Source organism: Chiloscyllium plagiosum, chromosome 5 (assembly GCF_004010195.1).
Source record: "Chiloscyllium plagiosum isolate BGI_BamShark_2017 chromosome 5, ASM401019v2, whole genome shotgun sequence".
Taxonomy (NCBI): Eukaryota; Metazoa; Chordata; class Chondrichthyes; order Orectolobiformes; family Hemiscylliidae; genus Chiloscyllium; species Chiloscyllium plagiosum.
Genome location: NC_057714.1, coordinates 44,910,598 through 44,926,731, shown reverse-complemented (window position 1 = coordinate 44,926,731; position 16,134 = coordinate 44,910,598). Strand labels below are relative to the sequence as shown.

Below are 16,134 nucleotides of genomic sequence, written 5' to 3'. Positions count from 1 at the left end.
TTCAGGCTGTCTGCCTTTATTCCTGATGAAGGGCTTTTGCCCGAAACGTCGATTTTACTGCTCCTCGGATGCTGCCGGAACTGCTGTGCTCTTCCAGCACCACTAATCCAGAATCTGGTTTACAGCATCTGCAGTCATTGTTTTTACCTATATCTTTTTATATGTATACAGGACTAAAACTGTACATAGTATTCCAGGTACAGCCTCACCAACACTCTGTTTTTAAACTCCCTGATAATAAAGGCCAAGTTCCAAGTGCCTTCTTAATTTCTTGCAGAACCTTCCTCACTCGCCCTGTTAAAATGTCCCTTGATCTTAATTCATCTGTCGTGGTATTTTCCATCTTGACATTACTGCTTCTAACATTATTCAAACAACATTTGTCACCATCTCATTTGGACTAGGCTTCCACCCACCCTGTGATTGGGTCAGCAATGACTAAACAATAGGTTTTTTTCCCAAATTGGTGGAAATGGTCTTATGAAAACTAATTGTAACTGCTCCCGGCACCCTTTTGACCAGGATTGGCAAGACATTGGCAGATTGACTGGTCTTTCCCGATCAGTTTGACAATGTTTTTCTGTGTCTCTTCCCATACTTTGCTACCAGCATCATCTGTTCATCTTCCACCGCATGGCCCCTTTCTCATGATATTCACATTTGTGATAGATTTTATGAAGTTATATTCTGTGCAGTGTAGTGCTACCTTCTTTTCCTCCACTCTTTAGCATCTTTTACCATTCCTTATTTTTCCCTTTGCTTTTGCCACCTCGTCTATATCCCTGTGAAACTGTACTTGGTTTATTTCCTCCAAAACAATTGCAGCTGCTGCTACCTGATGCCCAGGAATTATTGCAACGACCTTGTTAGCTGCCTCTACTGCCCATCAGTATCCAACTGAATGTGATCTGTTCTATCTTGACAATGCATTAACCTTTATCACCTGCTGCCTCTCAAGGTACTCTCGCAGCTTCCAATAGCTCCTCAACTACTGTCTCATATTGAGATAATGTACCCCCTTCAACTCCATGTTACCATACAATCATGCAAAACCCTAAAGGGTTACCAACTCTCTACATAAATGTTAGCCTACTGAGAGTGGTATTACATTTTGTGCTAATCTGTACCCGACATTTTATTTTGTTTTCAAAAGGCTATATATTCTCTCCACCACAGCTGAGGATGTGGACGGTCTCTATCTATCTATGATGATATTGTCCACCTATGGATTACCTTGCTCAACAACGTCCTTTAACAGAGGTCATTGCTAAATCCTAATTGCTAGCACTTAAAGACATTTAAGCTTTAACTACTGAATCACATGAACTTAAAGATCCACAATTCTCTTTTGCTAAACTATATCCTGCATTTAACTTGTGGGCATTTCTTGTAATTCCTATGAAATGATCTCAACACAAAGCTCATTTACAGTTTCAATCTTCTTATAAATCTTAGAAATCATCCTTACAATATTCTTAACAACAGAAATCAATCAATTCAATTTAATCATAAGTAATAACATCTTAGAACATATTTGTTCCTTACATATACTGAAGGCCATTCTGCTAAAGTTCACTAAATTGACCCCTGGGAAGAAACATTGTCCTCAGTGAGAAAGATGCTATCTATCTTTTTATCCTTTTCTGAATTAAGTGAATAGCTAGCCCAGTAAAAATATACCACACTATAATTCCTGCAGATTCTACAGTCTTCCTCACTCCCATATTTCTTACTTCTGTGTCATTGGCAAATTTCAGGATGTTGTTTCCTCCCCCAATGTCTCAATCATTTATTTATGAAGTGAATAAAAGCTGTCCACAGCTTTCACTACTTCTAACCTTTATCTAATATAAGCAATGCGAAATTGCCCTTTCATTTCTGGCCATCAGCTAAATCTCTTGTCATGCTGCTATGTTTCATCCTGTATCAGATAACTACAGGTTTGAAGTAAGCCTCTTGTGGTATACTTTATTAAATGACTTCTGAAAGTCCAACCACATTACATTTACTGAATTCATTTTATCTATTCAAACAGTTCCCTTGTATGTAATTTAATTCTCTGGTCCTTGTTAAAAAAAAAACAATTCCTTCTTTTTGACCCTCTTCTTGTTTGGTTCCAACATTTAGTTTCTAAAATATGCTTGTATCTCTCAAGATCTTTAAATGGTAAACGTTGGGAATGCATCAAGTAAAGCTATCAGTCCTTTACAACTGTTGATGCCCAGTGCTGTTCTCAATGACCCCTATGGCACAATGCTTTAAACATCTCAACAATAAATATTGAATGAGTGGGCCTTGTATTATCACGAGAGGTTCGCTCAGTGAAATGCAAGCAAATGAGGTGCCTGATAAATGAGAAGCACTTCATCTGCCCCAGGGCATTGCTGCTTTCTGGAAACAAAATGAAATGTGTTTTTTTAAATGCATAATTAAATAATGAATCCTTGGTCAGATGAGTGTAAGCCAGAGTGTGATGACTTATGCTTTCCAATGTTGATGCATGGCAAAAAGGTGCCTTTCAAGGTTGTCAAGGCAATACGTGTTTTGCTCTGAATACTGCTGTGTTTTTGATTTTGATAATTTATTTTAATGGATTGTGCTAACTGCTTCAGTATGAAGTTCAGTGGACTGTACTACTCATCACCTTAAATTGAAACTTTTGTTTCTGCTTTCAGGTGTTGAACCTCCAAAGGACAGAACTATTATACAGCCCCAGCTACGCAAGATCTCCCTACCACTCTACAGTATTCTTTCTGCTTTGACCGTTTTAGGAATGTTCATGTCCAGTGCTTTTCTCTTCTTCAACATCAAAAATAGAAATCAGAAGTAAGGATTTGAGTTAAATTCTTCCTTGGGGAGAAAAGATGATATAGATGTTACACATAAAAAATTGATGTCGGCAGGCAATCATAAAACATTACTCAAATTCAAGTGTTTACATAATAGCACAACACCCCAAACATAACTCCAATTGATTATACTGCTCATCTAAATGACAGGTTACAGTCCTGCCTTTGATCTGAGGCAGCTGATAATTTTGAGTATGAGCTACCTAATCCATGAAGGTATTTCTACTCAGTGATTTTCATGAATGATCTTGATCAAATAAGTAAGGAACTTATCACTAGGAAGTCTAACCATCTTACATTCTAACTATCTAAACTACTACAAAGTCATTTTAAAAGAAAGATTTGCCGTCATTTTGGGTTTATGATAACCACCACAACCTTAAAAGGGCTTTGCAGTCCATCAAGTATTTTTGCAGTGTAATCCCTCTTCTATTACAGGAAGTATAACAACTACTTTGTGAACAGCAGGCCCCCATAAACGACCATGCTATAATGACTAGATGACATGTTATGATGTTGAGTGCGGATATATATATATATATATATATATATATAGATATAGATCAGGACACCATGGCTATGCTCCTGCTTGTCATTGAAATAATGGCATGAGATCTTTTATATCCACCAGAGAGGGTATAAACATTTAGTGCTTTATCCAAAAACAAAGCACATCTGCAATGCAGTATTTGCTCAGTACAGCACTGGAACAATAGCCTTGATTTTTGTGCTCAAGTCCTGGAGTGGGACTTGAACCAAGAAGTTTGTGACTCAGAAGTGACAGTGCTTCCAATTGTACCAAGGCTGGCATATATGGTCGAATTTATTTTAGTGTGTGGAAGGATGTCATCACCAATCTTCAGTGAAAGAACTCGCCCATTGTAGTTGTTAGCTGCGTGAAAGATTCTTTGATTAGTCTGTGCAAGATGATTCTGTGGTTGATTCTATGGTCTGCATACATTATGGTTGATTTACTTGGGAAACGAAGAGTAGAATGGCACACCCCCTTTCATGTAGAACATGTCTACGAATGTTTTAGAGAATGAGACAAAGCCAAAAAAAACATAATAAGCAGAACTAAAGAACGTGACTGAGGAAGGGGTTAAGAGACTCAATTAAGAATTTAGTCAAAAATATTGGTTTTGAATAGGTTTTCAAAGAGAGAGAAAGGGGATGCAACAAAGTAGTTTAGGGAGGGTGTTCCAACGAGTAGGACTAACATAGCTTAAGCATCTGTAAGCATCATTTAATAATGAGAAATTAAGAGAGCTAAAAGGGGTCATGAAATATCTTGAGCGAACAGGGTTAAGAAAAATCCCAAAGCATTTTATTCGTATATAAGAAGCAAGAAGGTAACTAGAGAAAGGGTTTGCCCACTCAAGGACAAAGGAGGGAAGTTATGTGTGGTGTCAGAGAAAATGGGTGAGATTCTTAATGAGTACTTTGTGTTGGTATTCATGGAGGAGAGGGACATGATGGACGTTGAGGTGAGGGATAGATGTTTGATTACTCTAAGTCAAGTCAGCATAAGGAGGGAGGAAGTGTTAGGTATTGTGAAAGGCTTTAAGGTGGACAAGTACCCACATCCTGATTGGATCTATCCCAGGTTACTGAGGGAAGCGAGAGAGGAGATAACTGGGGCCTTAACAGATATCTTTGCAGCATCCTTGAACACAGGTGAGCTCCCAGAGAACTGGAGAATTACTAACGTTGTCCCCTTGTTTAAGAAGAGTAGCAAGGATAGTCCAAGTAATTATAGACTGGTGAGCCTGATAGGGAAGCCTCTGGAGGAAGACATTGAGGGATAAGATCAATTTACTTTTGCAAGAAAATGGACTTATCAGTGAGAGGCAGCATGGTTTTGTGCAGGGAAAGTCATGTCTTAACAACTTAATAGAATTCTTTGAGGAAGTGACAAAGTTGATTGATGAGGGAAGGACTATTGATTTCACATATATGGACTTCAGTAAGGTGTTTGATAAGGTTCCCCATGGTAGGCTGATGGAGAAAGTGAAGTTGCATGGGGTCCAGGGTGTCCGAGAAAACTGTCTGGGCAGCAGGAGACAGAGAGTTGTAGTGGAAGGGAGTTTCTCAAATGGAGAACTGTGACCAATGGTGTTCCACAGGGATCCATGTTGGGACCACTGTTTGTAATAGACATAAATGATTTGGAGGAAGGTGTAGATTACCTCATTAGCAAGTTTGCAGATGACACTAAGTCTGATGGAATAGCAGATAGTGAAGGGGACTGTCAGAGAACACAGGAGAATATAGATAGATTGGAAAGTTGGCAGAGAAATGGTAGATGAAGTTCAATCCGGACAAATGTGAGGTGATGCATCTTGGAAGATCCAATTCAAGAGCAAACTATATGGTAAATGGAAATGCCCTGGGGAAAATTGATGTACAGAGAGATCTGGGTGTTCAGGTCCATTGTACCATGAAGGCGGTAACACAGGTAAATAGAGTGGGTAAATAGAGTGGCATGCTTTCTTTCATTGGATGAGGCATTGAATACAAGAGTTGGCAGGTCATGTTACTATTGAATAGGACTTTGGTTCGGCCACATTTGGAATACTGCGTATAGTTCTGGTCACCACATTACCAAAAGGATGTGGATGCTTTGGAGAGAGTACAGAGGAGGTTCACCAGGATGCTGCCTGGTATAGAGGGTGCTAGCTATGAAGAATGGTTGAGTAGATTAGGATTATTTTCATTAGAAAGATGGAGGTTGAAGTGGGACTTGATTGCGGTCTACAAAATCAGGAGAGGTATAGACAGGATGGATAGTAAGGAGCTTTATCTCAGAGTGGCGGACTCAATTACTAAGGGTGAAGAGTTCAAATTGGAGAGGGGAAAATTTTTAAAGGAGATATGCGTGGAAAGGTCTTTATGCAGAGGATGGTGGGTGCCTAAAATGTGTTGCCAGCAGAGGTGGTAGAGGTAGGCACGATAATGTTGTTTAAGACGTACCTAGACAGATACATGAATGGGCAGGGAGCAGAAGGATACAGATCCTCAGAAAATAGTAACTAGGTTGAGATAGAGAATCTGGATTGGTGCAGGCTTGGACGGCAGAAGGGTCTGATCTTGTGCTGTAATTTTCTTTGCTCTTGTTCTTTGTTCTTTGTAAATGAAGAGGCAGAGTACAAATTACTGGAGAGAAAGAATAAAGATTGAGGACAAACACTTGAGGCTGGGATAAGATATAGAGTTAAGCTGAGGTGAGCTACTGTCGTGATTGGAAGATGAAGGGCAGCATTTTAAATTTGGTGATTTCCCTAAATCAGCATTTGATATGATTTACAGTGGTTAGCACTGCTGCCTCACAGCGCCAGGGACCTTATTTCGATTCAAGCCTTGGGCAGCTTTGTGGGGTTTGCACATTCTCCTCGTGTCTGCATGGGTGTCCTTTGGATGCTCCAGTTCCTCCCACAGTCCAAAGATGTGCCGATTAGGTGGATTGGCCGTGCTAAATTCCTCATAGTGTTCAGAGATGTGCAGGCGAGGTGGATTAGCCAGGGGAAATGCAGGGTTACAGGGGAAGTGTAAAAGGGGTGTGTCTGGGCAAGATGGTCTTCAGAAGGTCAGTGTGATTCGATGGCCCAAATGGCCTACTTCTACACTGTTGGGATTCTGTGATTTTTGAGATGCACATATTGCATCTACACCTTGCGTATAATTTTCTGCCCTTTGCATTGAGTACAAACTTCTTCAATGACCAACAATGCTCATAGACATCCAGAATTACGGACACAGAATACTATGCATTACAAAGCTTAAAGCCTCACTAAAGCAAGTCATTCAACAATTTTGGATCATATCTTCACTGAATTTCACAGGATGTACAGTATAGACACCGTATGTTTAGCTTGTCTGATCTGAATTGATGTTTATGTTCCTCAAGAATCTCCTCTCATCTTGCTTCATCTCACCCCATCAGCATATTGTCCTACTCCTTCCTCTGTCATGTACTTACCTAACTTGCCTGTAAATGTGATTATGTTATTTGCCTCAGCTGCACCTTTTGGCAGTGAATGTCACAACCTAACTATTCTTGATGTATGAGTTTCCGGATTTATTGTTTCCTATTTATGTCACCTAGCTTCCATCTGCTCGCAATATCTTTTCTATGTCAATCTTAACAAACATCATAATTTTGAAATTATCTATTAGTCATCCCCTCCCTACTCAGCCAACCTATTCTTTTCTGGAGAAAAAAAAGCCCAAGCCCTTTCAAACAGTGTTGGTAGTTATAGCCTCTCAGTTCTTGTATCAGCCTTATAAATCATCTTCACTTTTTCCCAAATAAAATCTAAGATGGCATTTCAAATTATTCACTGCAGTCCAAGTGTGCCCCATCCGAAATGGTGCACATGTAAAACTTCAGAAATTGCTCAAAATATTCAGCAGGTCAGGCAGTATCTGCAGAGTGACAAAGTTAGTGCTTCAAGTCAATGAATTTTCATTCATCTGAAATGTGATCTGCTGTGCGTTTCTAGCAATTAGCTTGCCTTTGTTTTTAGCTCTATTTGTGTAGAAGTGGCCTTATTAACCTACATAGTTTTTTTCTGGTGTTTTATAAAATGGTGCTACTGGATCCCTTTTGCTTCTCTGTCACTTTATGGATGCTGTGATAGATGTTTTCAAGATGATAAAAAGAATGGATTGTGAATAAGTGATGGATTGTCTGCACTTGTTCATTGGATAGGAACAGAAGGCACTGGAGACTCTATGGACAGAATTATTAATGAGCATAATTAATAGACATATATTGACTGGAGAAGCTTGTGGCAAGTGGGCATCTGTTTTTCATTGAAATGGGCTTTGCCGTGGCTTCAGATATCCCAATTGCAGCTTGTTTTCAGGTTCCCGACCTTTCAGAAAGGGTAGAGGTGATGGCATATGGAATGTGTCAAAAGAAGGATTCTAATTAAAGGAGTTTTATTCAAGGTCTGCATGGCTGACCTAAGGCTTGGATTCCTAAGGCTTCAAAAGCCACAGAAACAAAAACAAAAGAGACCTGGGAAGGTTTGCTTTATCTCCAACATATGCCTCTCACTGTTGGAGAGGTCTTGCGATGGACTTAAGGGTTTGAAGAGGTAATGCTTCCAAGGAATAAGGGGCTACCTTTCAAACTACTGGATGGAAGTGGTTGAGAATATTCCTGGCCGATGCCTGATTCTTGAACTTATAGCAGTGACCCCAGAGGTTCACAGATCTCAGAAAGACAGGAAAGGTGAGTGGTATAACATTTTCAGGTACCAAATCCCACATTTTGATTTCCCCAGCATTGTCTCATACAGCACCCTTCAGGAAACTTCTGGGATGCTCCCGATGTTAACAATGCACTGCTTATCAAACAGCTCAAGAGAGCTGATCTGCTGCCTGTAGACCTGTGTTTTGTGTCTTGCCTCCATTGGGCATTCATCCCCTCCCCTACAGCGTCGACTCTGTTTGATTATTGGGAGTTCCAAGAAGCAGAAGCTGCTCCCATGCAGCTGTGAAAGCCATCAGCAGGAAGGTGCCCATCAAAATGAGTGGAATCCAAGCCAAATGAAGTGACTTCCCGGCAGCTGGAAATTGCCTGTCAAGTAGTAAAAGCATACTCTCAGAAGAAGTGCTGTGAAAACCAGCCTCTCACCTCAACTGTTCTGGAGCTTTCCAACTTCACTCTTTGAAGGTTTCCTAGCCTTCAGTAAGGAACTAATAAAGCACTCTCATTATGCACTTGCTTGGTTGACTCTTGGCGAGCTCTACAGTCTGAGAAATCTATGTGCTGGCAATTAAACTCAGAATGCTGCAGTATGCCCTGGGTTAATTGGAATTTGTATATTTTAATGATTTATCTAACCCCTCCAATGGGATTTCCTGCTCATTGCAAACACAATCATGTCAAACCTGGAAGTGGAAGTAGAATATGCCAGCTTTCCAACTTGATGCCACTGTTCAGGGCTTTAACACACCCTCATACTCACACCCGACCCTATCTCTCATGTATCCACACCTCAACATATACTCAGCCCACATGCTCCCACCACTCCCCAAGTAGTTGAAATTCTGTCCTCTGATTTCAGTGTAACAAACTTAAACTAACAAAAGCATGCAAAATCAACTAAAGGGAAAGTTAATAATAAGGAGTTTTATCCTCTGCCAAAAGGCATTCTTTGAAATTGATTGACAAACTTCTTTAAAAAAATTGAGAGAGATTCTTTAAACAGAATAATATTAAAGGTTTTGGAGACCATTTGATTAAAGATATTGAAAAAAAGATCAGTGTGGATTTAGAATCAATAACCATTTCCTGTTTTCTGTCCTGCAACATTCTATATTCAACCTTTGATGTTTGTAATTTAGAAAGGGACAGTTCCTGTTGATGACCTGTTTTGGTATAACATCATGTTTAATGTTTTTTTTATCCTTTCCTTGATATTTTGATGAATCTTTTCATGTTCCACTACTTCTAGATAGCCTATCGATATTATTACTACACTCTTAATCCAGAGACCCAGGTAATGTTCTGAGGAGGCGAAAGTGAGGACTGCAGATGTTGGAGATCAGAGTCAAGATTAGAGTGGTGCAGGAAGCATCCGAGGAGCAGGGAAATTGACATTTCGGGCAGGAGCCCTTCAATCCTGTGCCCGAAACATCAATTTTCCTGCTCCTCAAATGCTGCCTGATCTGCTGTGCTTTCCATCACCACTCTAATCTTGACTCATGTTCTGAGGACCCAGGCTTGAATTCCACAGCTTGTGAAATTTGAATTCAGTAAAATCTGAATTTAAGAGTCTAATGATGACCATGAAACCATTGTCAATTATTGGAGAAAACCCAGCTAGTTCACTCATGCCCTTTTGGGGATGAGTTCACCCATCTTTACCCGGTTTGACCTACATGTGACTCCACACATACAGCTTTTTGGTTGATCTTTAACAGCCCTCTCAGCAATTATGGTTGGGCAGTAAATGCTGGTTTGGCCATAGATGCCCACATCCTGTGAATGAACAAAAAAACCATCATGTTGGTGCATGGCAAAGTATGCAAGTACGTCAACATGAAGTAGTCGAACCACTGCACCACAGCAGCAGACTTTCACACTCAGCCTAAAGGGCTCAAAATAACAATTATGAACACAACAAAATAGAATAGACCATACCTATGATAAAATTACCATTTAAAAATGTTTGTTACTGCTATTGCTTTCTAGCAGCTGGCATGTTTATTTGAAAATGTTATTGAAGGCATAGACTCTTCAATTGGTTCTGAAATGTCATGATGGTTCACCTCATAACTGCAATGGGAGAGCAGGGGAATGTCCATAAATAGAGAATAGCATATTAAGGGTTTGAATTACATGGCTGAAAAAAAATGTCTACAAAGCTGGTGAATTGGCTCAAAACAACCCCCACTTACTTTGGAGCAGAAAACTTGTCATCCTTTTACTGAGATTCCAATTCCCACACCAAGGCAGGTGACTCTTAATTGCCCCTTCGAGTGGCCTAGCAAGCCATTCAGTTGTATAAGAGGATTGCACACCCCTCCGTCTTGGGCATGTGGGGATAAGCAATAAATGGCAGTCAACATCACGGAAATGAATCAATTTATAATGCTTTCAGAGAGCTGTGTAGGCCAAATGTACTCCTGGTCTTTAAGTTTCAGTGATATAACTGATGAATAAGTATAAACTTAGCTATAGCTGCACACTTAATCCTGCTGGCGGATATAAATTAGCAATATAAGAATGTAGTAAGCTACGTTAAAATGAAGGTACATGCTGAAAATGGAAGTATTTAATGCACTAGGTTTCAGGCTTATTTTAATTGTTGAGTAACCTTAATTATCATTGCCCCTCACCCATGCATCGAATATTAGTCTTTGCCAAAGGAAGCAGAGGTCAGGCCATTAAAAAAAATTGGAAAACACCAATTTTAAAAATAACTTCTGCTAATTATGGTGAGGAATGTTATGTTAATGATAATGGTCTATTTATTAACCACTTTTCAGGGGTTTGCACAATGGTTTAGTTTACTTAAAACAGTAAAACACAAGCTGGGCTAAATTTTCCCATTTTTAGTCTGAACTATTTTCAGGAATTTCATGGCTTGATATTGCCAAGGTTCACAGTAACATCTCACACAGTATTCTACTGCTCGCCTCATTTGTGCATCACTCAACCTATCTTTATACCCTTGCAGGTTCTCTATGTTCTTATCACAACATGTCCTCCCACCTATTTTTGTATCATCAACAAATTCAGATACAGTACACAGTGCCTCCTCCTCGAAATCATTATTACAGATAGTAAATAATTGATGTCCTGGAGTGTGACCCTTGAACAGGGAGGTGATGCTGGAAATATATAAAACATTGGTTGAGCCACAAGTAGAGTATTGTGTGCATTTCTGGAATCCACATTATAGGAGGGATGTGATTGCACTGGAGAGGGTGCAGAGGAGATTTATTAAGATGTTGCCTGGGCTGGAGAGTTTCAGTTATGAAGAGAGATTGAATAGATTGGGATTGGTTTCCTTGGAGCAGAGGAAATTGAGTGGAGACATGATTGAGGTGTTCGAAATAATGAGAAACACAGACAGGGTAGGTGGGAAGAAACATTTTCCCTTGGTGTAGCAATCAATCACTTGGGGGCATAGGTATAAAATAATGGGCAGGAGGTTTAGAAGGAAAAATATCAGCCAGCAGGTGGTGCGAATCTGAAACTCACTGCATGTGAGGGTAGTTGAGGCAGAAATCCTCGTAACATTTAGATGTATCCCTGCAGTACCAAGGTATATAGGGCTTTGGGCCAAGTGCTGGAAAATGGGATTAGAATAGATAGGTTATTGCTTTCGACTGGCACAGACTGGATGCAAATACTTTTTAGTGGTAGCACATGATCAGAACCTGTGTGATCAGGGATACTCAGTTAGCGAGGAGGAGGGTGGAAAAGGTGATTAGTTTAGGAGGATGAGATGGCTGAGGGCCATTGAGTTGAGATGCTCTATATAATGGTGTGAATTGTATGCCATTAGCCTTTGTGATGTTACTTGCAATGGCAGAGTTAGAGTGAATGTGAAGCAGCAGAGAGAAGAAAGTGGCACTAAACTTTGAAGAATGGAGAAGATTATTAACATTCTTACTAATATTCCCTCAAGTTGCACAGCTAAGGGTTAGCACACGCTGATCAGCATGTTGATGCAATTCCCAGCATTCCCAGTTTTGGAAGTAATTTCCTGACATGAATCTGGTATGTCTGCACAGAGGAAAACAAAATGAGAAGAAACATAGCTTCCTCCTGCCCTGCTGCGTACTATGTTTGGCCTGAGAAATGGCACTAATCTGGTCTCCTGTCTGGGGCTAGGCTGAGGCTGATGGTGCAGCCTCCTTTTTGGGGCCACAGGGAAGGGAATGTCCATCCTCTCCAGACACACCTCCAGGCCCTCAGGGAATAAAATAGGGTGCCTGGTGCCCTTTCTGGGATTTTTCCAATGTGATTCCAGTGAAGCAACACAATGTGATAGTCAATTTCCATTTGCAACATTGAAGCGATGCACAGCTGGGGTTTAAAAATGGCACCATTGGTGTGAACGGTGGAAGGTTGTCAACAGCATTTCCATTTCAGCTGCTGCACGATTGCACAAAAACAGTTCTTATAGAGTCTGGATGTACTTGGAGGAGAAGCAGAGTATAATCTGTTGATGATACAAAAATAGGTGGGAGGACATGCTGTGATAAGAACATAGAGAATCTGCAAGGGTATAAAGATAGATTGAGTGATTGGGTAAAAAGCTGACAGATGTAATTGAATGTTGGGAAGTGTAAGGTCATGCGCTTTGTTACAAAGAATCAAAAGACAGACTATTATTTAAATGGACCCCAAAAAAGTTAACACAGAATGAAATGGGTGTTATTGTGCATTCACTAAAATTTAGAAGAATAAAAGGGGATTTGATTGAAACATACAAAATTCTAAAAGGGCTGGGCAGACTAGATGCAGGAACATGTGTCCCTGGTTTTGGAGCCTTGAAGGAGGAAACACAATTTCAGGATGTGGGGTAGACCATTTAAGACTGAGATGAGGAAAAACTTCTTCTCTGAAAGGGTAGTGAACCTCTGAAATCCTCTACACAGTGTCTGTGGATGCCAAGTCATTGAATATATTCAAGTAAGAGATAGATAAATTTCTGGATTTTGTTGGTGTCAACAGATATGAGGAGAAAGCAGGAATATGGCACTGAGAGAGAGGATCAGCCAAGATCCTATTGAGCAATGGTGCAGGCTCAAAGGGTTGGATGGCCTACTCCTACTCCTAGTTTATCTGCTTGTAGGAAAAGCAAAAAGTTAGTATGCAGATGCCAACAAGTAACTAAGAAGACAAATGGAAATCTGACCTTTATTGCTAACAGTTTAGAGTTTAAAAGTGTTGAGGTTTTGTTATACCTGTATAGGGCATAGTGAGGTGACACCTGGAATATTGTGTACAGTTTTGGTCTGTACTTAAGAAAGGATATATTGGCATTGGAGGCAGTTCAAACGAGATTCTCTTGGCTATTCCTTGGGTGAACTGGTTGACTTATCAAGTACAGATAAATAGATTAAGCCTTTTTTTTTCATTATAGTTTAGAAAAATGAGAGGTGGTCTTATTGAAACATACAAGATTCTAATTGAGCTTAACAGGAGTTGAGGGGTTTGAGGAGCTTACTAGAGAGGGGAGTTGAGGACTGAGCCAGACCAACTCTCATCTTGTGATGGCAGCACTGTCTTTATAGCCTGCTCCTGCTCCTGTTCTTGTTCTTGTGTTCTTACTACAGTGAGTTAATGAGTACTGTTACATACCAGAGAGAAAGTGTTTGCAGCCTTAAAGTGCATTAGGGTAGATAAATCCCCTGGGCCTGGTCAAATTCATTCTCAGACATTGTGAGAGGCTTGGGAAGAAATTGTAGGGGGCCTTGCAGAGATTTTCCTTCATCTTTAGCTACCCTCCAGTCTTCTGGAACTTCACCAGTGGCTAATGTTGCATTGTTTAATAAAAGAGAAGCCAGGGAATTACAGGCTAGTAAGCCTAACATCAGTGGTAGGCAAGTTGTTGCAGATGATACTAAGGGACAGGATCAATCAACATTTTGATAGTCAAGGTCTGATTAGGGATAGTCAGCATGGATTTGTGTGTGGGAAGTCATGTCTGACAAATCTCTTGGTCTTTCGAAGGGGTAATCAAGAGACTAGATGGGGTAGAGCAACTGATGTTGTCTATATGAACTTTAGTAAGGCCTTATACAAGTTCCCACACAGCAGGCTGGTCATGAAGGTTAGGTTGCTTGGGATCCAGGGAGAGCCAGTTAATTGAATTCAAAATTGGCTCAATGATAGGAAGCATAGGATAATGATTGAAGGTTGTTTCTCAGGCTGGAGGCTTGTGACTAGTGGTGTGCCACGAGGGTCGGTGCTGGGACCTTTGTTATTTGTTATTTACATAAATGATCTGGATGTGAACGTACAAGGCATGATTAGTAAGTTTGCAGATGATACAAAATTAGGAGGTAGCATTGATAGCGAGGAAGGTTATCAAAAATTACACAGGGATCTTGATCAGAATGGGAAGAGGACTGAGGATTGGAAAATCAATTCAATACAGATAAGTGTGAGGTGTTGCACTTTGAAAAGTCAAACCAAAATAGGAATTATACAGTAAATGGTAAGGTCGTGAGGAGAGTTGTGGAACAGAGGGATCTAGGAGTACAAGTACGTCTTTTTTTGAAAGTGGTGTCACAGGTAGATACGTTGGTGAAGAAGGCATTTAGCCAGCTGGCCTTCATCAGTCGAGGGTTTGAGTATAGGATTTGGGACATTATGTTACAGTTGTGTAAGTCAAAGGTGGGGCTGCACTTGGATATTGTGTATAGCTTTAGTCACCCTGTTACAGAAGAGACATAGTTAAACTAGAAAGAGTGCAAAGAAGATTTACAAGGATGTTGCCAGGACTAATAGGCTTGAATTATAGAGAGAGGTTGGCCCGGATAGGACTTTATTCCTTGGAGAAGAATGAGGTGTATAGACTCATGAGAGGTAGAGATAGGATTAATGCATTTAGCCTTTTTCCCAGGGATGGGGAATTTAAAAGTAGAGGGCATAGGTTGAAGGTGAGAGGGGAAGGATTTAAGTAGGACCCGAGGGGCAACGTCTTCACGTAGAGAATGGTGCGTTTATGGAATGGGCTGCCAGAATAAATTGCTGAGGCAGGTACAATAGCAACATTTAAAAAACATTTGGATAGGTACATGGATGGGAAGGATTTAAAGGGATATGGACCAAATGAGGCACTTGAAACTTGCTGAAGGGCCGAAGGGCCTGTTTCCATGCTGTATTGCTAAATGATTCTGAGATGAATGGCACAATGCATTTCAATTAAGTTTCATCCTGAATATGTTGTTCTCTCAAAAAAAAAACCCTCGTCCAGTGACAAATTTAATTCTGGCATATTTATTCTACATTATTCATCATATTAATTGCACTTGCTTTGAAAAAAATCATTGTTGATTCAAAATTATGGTTTAAGGCATAACTTTTATGCATAGAAACTGAAGGATACTATATCTTTGATCGGCTTCACTTAGCATACTATGCATAGAATACATTCATTTATATTAATTTCTGCTATCCAGGAATAAGAGTAGACCATTCAGCTTCTTGAAGTCTATTCCACTATTCAAGGAGATTTTGGCTGAAGTGTATTTAATTCTCTTCAGATGTCATAGCTGCATATCTTTCGATAGGCTTGGCTAGCAAAAATCTGTTGAACTTAGACTTAAAATCATTAACTGAACTTGTGCTGTTTGTCAGAAAGAGTTCCACACTTCTGCCACTCTTTATGTGAAGAGCTATATCCTTCTAAATGGCCAGTTTCTGCTTTTACGATAATGTTCTTTGTCCTGGATCAAAGGGCATGGAAAAATGTCATGGGCCTCTGTGTTTCTCTGGGCCCAGGCTGTGGGTTCCCAGTCTGAGCACAGCACCTCCACTCCAGTGCCAAGTACAGTGTCCACACCCCTGAGAGGAGAACACCGGCCCTGCCCCCCAATTATGGGCTCGTAAATAACCCCTACGTTAGGCTCTGCCTAGATCTACAAAACCAGCAAAAACAGTACCTGGCTATCTTTTCAATTCCTTTCAATATCTTAAAGACATCTAAGTTAGCTCCTTTACTTTCTACATTCAGCAAATTAGAGTTTAGTTTGCATAAACTTTCCTCAAATCAAAATCTTGGAGCTCTGTAAAATCCTGTGAATC

At 40.2% G+C, this 16,134-nt stretch overlaps 1 protein-coding gene across 2 annotated transcripts in view; it reads left to right on the top strand.

The window, feature by feature from the left end:
* Positions 1 to 16,134, top strand: part of gabbr2 (gamma-aminobutyric acid (GABA) B receptor, 2) — a 968,870-nt gene that overhangs the window by 812,034 nt on the left and 140,702 nt on the right. For both annotated transcript variants that reach the window (XM_043689956.1, XM_043689957.1), the window contains exon 10: positions 2,676 to 2,826. In XM_043689956.1, coding sequence (XP_043545891.1) covers positions 2,676 to 2,826 — 151 coding nt within the window. The remainder of the gene's footprint in view (positions 1 to 2,675; positions 2,827 to 16,134) is intronic.